Source organism: Eurypyga helias, unplaced genomic scaffold, assembly GCF_000690775.1.
Source record: "Eurypyga helias isolate BGI_N326 unplaced genomic scaffold, ASM69077v1 scaffold22103, whole genome shotgun sequence".
NCBI classification, from domain to species: domain Eukaryota; kingdom Metazoa; phylum Chordata; class Aves; order Eurypygiformes; family Eurypygidae; genus Eurypyga; species Eurypyga helias.
In genome coordinates, this window is record NW_010240862.1 from 2,937 (window position 1) to 11,553 (window position 8,617).

Below are 8,617 nucleotides of genomic sequence, written 5' to 3' on the forward strand. Positions count from 1 at the left end.
TGGTTCATCGTCCCTCCTGGGCTGCACAGCTCCTCCTGCTCCGTTGCCACCAGCATCTTCGGCCCCGCAGCGGCCAGAGCTGAGGGCAAGCGGCACATGACAGTGTCGGGACAGGTCGCTGGGGATGAGCGAGGAGCAGCAGGAGTGGGGGGTCCCCACCGCCGGGTGAGGGGGTGGCAGTGGTGCAGCGGCAGCACGGCCGCTGCAGGCAGCACCGGCAGCCAGGAAGGGCTCCGGCAGCCACGGGGGAACACTCCATCTGTGTGGATGTCTGAACCCTTTCTTGATTACGGCAGTCCGTCCTCTTCCTATGACCCCCTGTGAGGATGATCTTTGGGAGATGCCAGACAATTTGGGAGGGATTAGGGATCTCTAAATGTATGACTGGATGCAATAGGATTACATGGGACTCAATTCAGGCTCGGAGCTCTGACAGTGCCATAAATAGCACCATGGACACTGAGCCGGTGCTTCCCCTCAAAGTCAGCGATCACGTCAGCAGACGCACTCACCCGGGCACGACGGGTATTTCTGCCAAGCCTCCGATGCCCCAGAGGATGAGCAGGAATCCCCAGGGCAAACAAACCCCATGGCAAGAGCAAAGCCCAGAGCTCGGCGCTCCCTGCCGTGGTATCCTGCCCGTCCCTGGGAAGGACTGTCAGCCCTGCATCGCCGAGCGCGTGCAAGGCTTGCACATCTCGGAACCATCTACATGACTTAGCAGCTGGGTTATCAAAGCAGCTATGGGCTCACCCCCACACCCCCCCGCGCTGCTTTAATAACCTTAATGCCTCCGCGCTGGGCGGATGCAGGTGCCGCAGCGCAGTCGTGTGCGTACTTGTCTCACCTTCCAAAGCGAGAAAGGCCATTAGCATGTATGTGAACATAACATCTTCTGAGCAAATCCAAGTGTGCTTGGAGCAAGGATTCACAAACCACACTGAAATGACTGTCGTGGTACAAAATCTGCTCTTCAGGAGTCAAAAATCCTATTATTTTGTCCCCTGTGGAAAGAAATGGACTGACTTGCGGCAGCGGCTGCTGAAGTAACACTAGTCCCTAGCTCCAGCAATGGAGCTTTTCAGGCATCTGGCAGGTGGCTGCACCGGGGAAATGAGTGACAAAAAGTGGTCATGAACCTGCAGGGATCTGGCCATTTCCCTCAGAGGCTTTGAGGAGATTTCTAAACAATTTGCAGGTGTCCCCCTCCTGATAGGATTAGGAGCCAGTGTTCAGAGCCAGCTACAGGGAACAGAAATAGACCACCAGGTAAGCCAGGGCGTCACGGAAACTAGGAAACCTCTTTACTAGGTTAAAAATAAAGCCAGACAGCAAAGCGTTTATTTAGGACGCCCAGGAGTAAATCGGATAATTGCTGGGGGAAGTTTCCATTAGCACTGAGGTGTCATCAATGAAAACAAGATAACTGAGTCACGGTTAAATAACAGCAGCTGAAATTCTTTCCCCATCAAGCACAGCCTTGAAGCAGCCATGGGTGAGAAGTCAGCCCCATGTTTGTCTTCGGGCACACAGTCACATCACCTCTGCAAAGGGTGGGTGCAAATGCACAGGCTTTTGTGCATTTGTAGTTTGCATTTGTGCATTTTGCAGAAACAGGGCTGTTTCTGCATCCCTTGGTCCCCCACGTGTGGGTGGTGGCACTGACTTTGCTCCAAGGCTTCGGAAATGTGTCCCAACTGATGACAAGGAAGAGCTTCCCTCATGAGGGTCAACAACCCTCTTTTCCCCTTCACATTCCTGGGGGGAAAACCCTCTCACATTAGGGCAAGAGCAATTAGCCCGGCGGTGGCGCAGGGTGGTGTTGTGTGCAGAGGGACCTGGAGCCTGCTGAGCTGATGCCCCAGGCTGTTTGCAAAGGATGGTGTTACCCTGCTGTCACCACTGATGTGTCCCGTTGCCCGTCAGGCTGGGTTGAGCCATTTTCTTGGCTGGTTTGCCAGGGCTGTGGTTTGGGGAAGACTGCGAGGAGCGTGGATGCTGCGCTTTATAGCTATGATAATGGAGATCCTGGCCTGGGACCGGGGGTCTCCTGTGCCAAACACAGAAAGAAAACGTAGTATCCCCCAAAAGTGATGAAAGGGTGAGGCAGGTCAGGCTGACAGTGGGAACAGCAGAAACCGGGTAGCACTTCATATTCACTGGGCACTGTTAGAAATAACCGTCTGAAACGCAAGTTGAGAGAATCGAGTCCTTTGCGTCTCGACGTGTGCATTCCCTCAATACGCTTTGTTCTGTTTCCACTAAGGCACTTCCATTTGATTTTAAACTCACTTTCTCTTTAAGTAACACCCCCTTGGATTTTTAGCTGAAGAAACTTCTCCGCGCTTACGCTGCACGCTGGCTGCCCTCACGGCGAGGGTGAGCAGGCTGGCGCTCCCCAGAGCTCCTGGTTTGCTTAACTTGCTGCTTTTGGTCACACAGCACGTGTGTCGGGGCCTTAAGCACTGATGAGGATGGCAAAGTGGGGGGGCAATTACAACGCATTTGTCTGACTCCACAGGTGACCAAAACATCAGCAGCCCCCGGCAAAGACAGCAAGAGACGGGAGTGGAGGGGACCAACACGATGGAGGAGGTGTCTTGCTCGCCGTCCATCCCAAAGGGCCAGCACTCTCCAGCACGTCACAGAGACCAACCTTTGGCTACTCCATTCACTCCTTTTGTTGCCCATTTTGGGGGCTGTCAGCCCAACTCCTTCAAGTTTCTCTTCTACAGTCCACGTTGCTCCAACTCATACAGCCCCTTCCACACTGCGCAGAGGCCAACCTGCGGGTACCACTTCCACCCTGACACCGATCACACCAGGAAGGTGATGGACATCTCGAGTGCAAACATTGTGAAATGGAGACCCATCCTCAGCCCAAAGCCACAGTTGAGAGCAATAAAGCCCAAGCAATGAAACAAGCAAGGTGTGACTTCACCTCCCATGGATTATCCGAGTTAGGACCAGCAGTGAGCACTGAGCCAAGGAATGGGTGGCAGGGCCATGTCACTGCTCCCCAGAAAAACAGGCAGTGTGGATTTGCTCCAAAACCCGGTCCAACCCCATCCTGTCATTTATTGCAGTGCCCGGGACTGTGTGACTGGCCACCGGACCAGGCTCGTCTGCACAAGCTTGGCCCTAGCCCACGCTGCAAAACCCAGGGAGCTTTTCCCAGCTTCAGCTGAGCCTAAATTCTGCTCCCTGGTTGAAAGGATGTCTTCTGTCACTACGCTTTCCTAGACACAGGTAAAGCGTCGTTCTTAGTGAAGGTAAAAGCACGTTTCATTTGTGGCACTCAGAACTGAGATAGCGATTGGAGCTGAAAGCCAGCCGGCACATCCCTGCAGCTCTTCTCCAGAAGCCAGCGTAAAACGGTCCGGCTTCCGCGTCGCCCGTTCTGGAGAACCGGGTGCACTGCCAGCAAGTACTGCTCCGACAGTCGCCGAGCCTGTATCCACCTTTACTACGCAGCCCTTCTGCTACTAACGAACACCTCAATGCTGCAACCCCTCTCTGTGCTTCGGGCCGGACCACCCCAGCCGTGACCCTTTGGTGGCGGGTCAGAGCCCCGGGCACGCGCCGAAGGCTCAGCTTCTTAGCGGAAGCAGTGCGCAGCGGGGACCTGTTCCTGCTGCTGCTGTCGAGGACATGATTAGCACATCCAATTAGCGTTCCTCACTTTAATTCCTTTTTCATAACTGTTTTAGGCTTGTGTAATGCTGCTTGCTTTAGCAGAGCTTTTCCTAACTTGTGCAGCGGCAGTACCAAGCTCTGCAACACGCAAAAGTTGGGCTCTTTGTCTTAAAGTTGTCAGATATCAAAACACAAGTGTTATAGGACTCTCTGCAGATACAGATCCAATAGTCACACTCATTTCATTGCTGGTGGAGGATCTGGCCCCTGCTGCTTTCTGAGAATATACTTTTTTATCTCCCAGTCCTTCTCTGAATGTTCTGCATCAGTAAAACTGGTTTTGGTCATATTTACATGGAGAACTTTTCACGGTAACTCATGATAAATGAAAATCAAAGCTGCGTTCAACCCCACAGGTGTCAGGCCAGTGCTTGTAGCGCAGCGGCTCCTGGGGTGTGCAGCAATTCCATGGAAGAAACACTCCGCTGGCAGGACCAGACAGAAGGGACACAGGGACCCATCAGCTGGGTGGAGAGGGAGCTTCCCTGGGAGAAGTCCATCATAGCATCTGGTGTCTGCATTTAAGGCACTTGAAGCTTTACCATTCAAAACAATTATGTTTCTATGTTTGTCTCAGCACACCAAATTTACCTGCATATAGCATCTCTTATAGGATCCGAAAGGGTACTTCCCTCCCCCTGAATTTCAGGCCCAAACTGCCAGCCCCATCTGGAAATCCTCCAGCCAGAATAAGGGCGACCAAAAAGCCAGTAACAGCAGAGGCTTCTGAGTGGTTTTCTCTCTTTCTTCTTACTCTGATTTTGGTGCAAAAGATATCTCTCATGTGACCCCTCCCAAAATCATAAATTAAGGGGATTAGGAGATTACACCATCATGGAGAAAATTCCAGCCTCATAATCTCCTGCTAGGCTTGTAATCTGCAAGACTTTCCCATTTTACCTCCTCTCTATTTTAACGCTGAAGTCTTAATGCTTGGCAGGAGCCCATCCTCCTCTGAGCCTCATTGGCCAGGGAGGGATTTGCTGGGTACTTAAATGTCACCCTCTTGTCCAAAGAAGGTTTTGTGCTTTTGACTTTTCCTGGGGAAAGGTGCTGTTGGCACCCATCGCACCAACACTGAATCGGGACAGCCCACGCACAAGGCAGTTTGTTCTTTCCCAATACTCTGACCCCTGCGGTGCTGGGGACACTTGGGCTTTAAAGACAAGAAGCAGAATTTAAAAGAAAGCTCTGAAATTTTGGAAAACACCCTTTCTTGGCTGCGGAGTGACCAGCACTTGGTGTGGAGATGGGGAACATGGATGGGAAAACCGTGGAGGAGCTGAGCACTACCGAGTGCCACCAGTGGTATAAGAAGTTCATGACGGAGTGTCCTTCTGGCCAGCTCACCCTGTATGAGTTCAAACAGTTTTTTGGCTTGAAAAACCTGAGTCCTTCAGCGAACAAATACGTTGAGCAAATGTTTGAGACGTTTGACTTTAATAAGGTAAATATTGCCCTTCCCGCTCAGCCCGTGCCCGGGTCGGCTCCGCTCCCCGCGTGCGATCGTGTGTAGTGTATTTGGGTGCATGCACTATGGATATATATCTACCTATGCATGGCTTTATTCTCTGTGGTCTCTTAAATTGTCCGATCAGTCCTGTGAGGTGAAAAATGTCAATCAAAACTCCTCACCTGCTGACTGTCCTGGGAAAAAACAGACTTCTTAGACTTCTCCCAGAACTGGTATTCCCCTTCCAATTTTAAATGATTACAATAGTGGGGTTTTATCTGCTGGTCTGTGATCCCTTTCAAATGAAATGCCCTTTAACCCTTAAATATCTAACATTGTGACAATAAGGAACAAGCGAGGGGCATGAGAACAAGTGCTGCCTTCATGCAGAAACAGCGAGTCCCTGAGCCAGGCAGTGCGGCGTGAGCTGCCGTTTACAGAACAGCTCGGGTTTGCTCTCCTATTGTTGTAAATTATAAATGGATTGCAGGTTCATTTATTTTATTACATGGGCTCAGTCCCATATGATAAGGAGCTTGGGCCATTTGTTCTCTGCGGAGAGGCTTTGCACCTCGGGCTGTCGCTGTGCTGGACCCCGCAGCGGAGCAGTCCCGGGGCACCGGCACACGTTTGGGAGCGCTGCCTTCCCAGCTCAGGAGCAGCTCCAGAGTGGATGGATGCTGTATCTCTGAGAGGAAACACCACCCTCCTTTACTTGAAAATGATTTGAAATTGCACCTCATGTGAGATGAGCAATATATTTTATGGCAAACCGAAGGGTTTAGTGGGCTGAATCCCACTGAAAAGAATACAATTTACTAAATCCTTTAGGTATTTCATTTGTGCCTTGGCCTTTACCTTGCCCTTTTGAACGCGCGCCTGAAAAGGGAATTGGTGCACAGGAAATCCTGCCAGGAACGGGGCTCAGTAGCTTTTTATACCTAATCTGGCTCATGCAGTGGTGGGATAAAGCAGATGATCTGTTTTGAACTTGCCCCGTGGTGCGGTGGCTTTGTTCATTGACAAAGCCCTGGCTTATTCCCTCCCAGAGGCTTTCCGTGGTCTGTAGTAGGTGCTGCTTTCCTGCAAAGTGCCTTGCATCTCAACGGTGCGTGCCAGCGAAATGCTCTGTGGCAGGCACCAAGCAAACCTCCCAGAAGCCAGGAAGGTCACAGGGTGGTGACCAGAGCAGGGTGGTGGCACCGGAGCTCACCTGGCACAGCTTCCATTGGCACCATAACCCTGGCTGGAGAGCTATCTGCAGCCCAGCCAAACGTCTCTAACGCTGTGGGGTGAGCTGGTGGCAGGCAAACACCTCGGGGGAAAGGCACAGATAAAGCTGTTTGTGCTTTTGACGCGACTAAATGTGAAGCAGATACACAAAGGGCACAGGGATGGAGCAGCACCTTCCTGGCCCAAGATGTCAGCAAGACGCTGGGGTAATTCCTGAGTTCCTTCCTCTCCTGGAGGTGTTCTTTGCAGCAGAAAAGAGCTATAGGTATGTGCAGACAGGAATACGTTAGGTAATCCATCAGGGTTCACCTCTGTTCCTCTCTGACCTCTGAATTACCACTGCTTTTCATAGGTGCCTTTAGCACCAGCTCGCTTTCGGGGCTTCCTTAGTCCCCCGGCCAGGCACACGCACCGAGTTCATTCCTTACCCACACGCCGCGGCTCTGCCCGCTCCGTACGGTGCGTTGGCATTGGCGGGTGGGTGTGCAGGGGACCGGCACCTCTGCTGTGCTCCCCAGGCCCGTGCTCTCAAGGTGGTGGCCACACGCTCAGGTCTTCAGAGGGGACTTCTATGAGCGACCAGGAAAACCACTTACTGCCTGACTCCCTGCTTTCAGTCTCATCTGGCTTCTAACCTTCTGCTTGTAGGACGGCTACATAGATTTTATGGAGTACGTGGCAGCTCTGAGTCTGGTCCTGAAAGGGAAGGTGGATCAGAAGCTGCGATGGTATTTCAAGCTCTATGATGTGGACGGGAACGGCTGCATTGACCGGGGAGAATTGCTGAACATCATCAAAGTGAGTGGGCTCAGCGTTTTCCGTTTCTTTGGCAGACGGTGGTTATTAAACACAGGTAGACAGGAAGGTGGTACCAAGAATATTCCAACCTGAATGACAACTCCCTGGTAAATTAGTAGGCACTGGCCAAACCTGCTGCCTGTCCTCTGCCAGCCCTCCCACCAGGCTGGCCTCCCTGGCCAGACCTGTCTCGAGCGCCCCTGCACGCTCCGACACGCAGCAACCCCTTCCCTTCCCATCGTGGTTGTTTAACCACGTCCACTGAAACCCGGGCTGAGATAAGCGCTTGAATTTAATCTAAGGATTTTCAGAGGTGAACGGCTCCTCGCTTTCCCAGTATGCCCACTTAATCTTTTAATGCACTGATTGCCTTTTAAAGTGATTTTAATCTCTGGGTTTTTTTAGAAAGGATTTATTCCTTTTACAACCTAACTGCCTGCAGAAAAGTTTAGCCTCTCATGTCTGGTCACTTATCCACTCGTATCAACGGATACCCAAATCTGCACAACGCTCAGGAATTGTCCCCTGTGTCCTTCTTTCCCTCCAGGCCATCCGAGCTATCAACCAGTGCAATGAAACGATGACGGCGGAGGAATTCACAAACATGGTGTTTGACAAAATTGATATAAATGGAGATGGTGAGGAATTTCCTATGTAATGCCAAATACTGCTCCCACTTCCCCCTTACCCGCAGCTCAGTCTGCCAGGGCAATTCCAGGTGTTGGATGTTCCCAAAACACCACGACATGGGGAGAGCTGGCAGAGTGGCTCTCCAGGAAGGTTCAGTTCCCCATCCTTTCCTGGGATGCTGCTGGCTGGAGGGGACACTGCAAGTTGTCCCCCTCCCTACGGGCAGCGGGTATCTGCGCAGGGTTTAGCTGCAGCGGGGTTTGGGGTGTACGATCCACAGACCCAGCGCCTCAGGAGGGGCCCCGTTTATAGTCCGTGCATCTCCTGGGGGGCTGCTCTGGGGCTGCCAGTGGAGGGAGGGGAAAGGCTGCAGGATTTAACAGACCTTTCCCGAATGTGCTCTTGCAGGCGAGCTCTCCCTGGAGGAGTTCATGGAGGGCGTGCAAAAGGATGAGGTGCTGCTCCAGATCCTCACTCGCAGCCTGGACCTGACACACATCGTCCAGTTGATCCAGAATGATGGGAAGAACCCACACAACACAGAGCAGGCGGCAGAGGCTGCTCCGTAGGATCCCGGGACGCCTTCCCTTCATCCCTACGTTTTCCCCCTTGCATTGTTAAAACGAAACACGTTGTGGTTGCGGGAGCTGCCGAGCTGTCCCAGCGCCAGTGCGACAAGCGATAGACTATCCGGCTGGCGCAGGGACCGAGATCTGCTCCGAAGGCGTCGCTCCCCTGGCAGATGGTCCAGGGGAGCCCGGAGCTCACCGGGCACTGCCCTGGCCCTGCCCGCCACATCCGCACAAG

The 8,617-nt window shown here is 52.5% G+C and overlaps 1 protein-coding gene across 1 annotated transcript; it reads left to right on the top strand.

The window, feature by feature from the left end:
• The first annotated feature begins 4,945 nt into the window (after window positions 1–4,945).
• Window positions 4,946–8,379, top strand: GUCA1A (guanylate cyclase activator 1A (retina)). The gene is made up of 4 exons (XM_010148586.1): window positions 4,946–5,143; window positions 7,031–7,180; window positions 7,728–7,818; window positions 8,219–8,379. The coding sequence occupies exons 1-4, from the start codon at window positions 4,946–4,948 to the stop codon at window positions 8,377–8,379; spliced, it is 600 nt and encodes a 199-aa protein (XP_010146888.1).
• The last annotated feature ends 238 nt before the right edge of the window (window positions 8,380–8,617 follow it).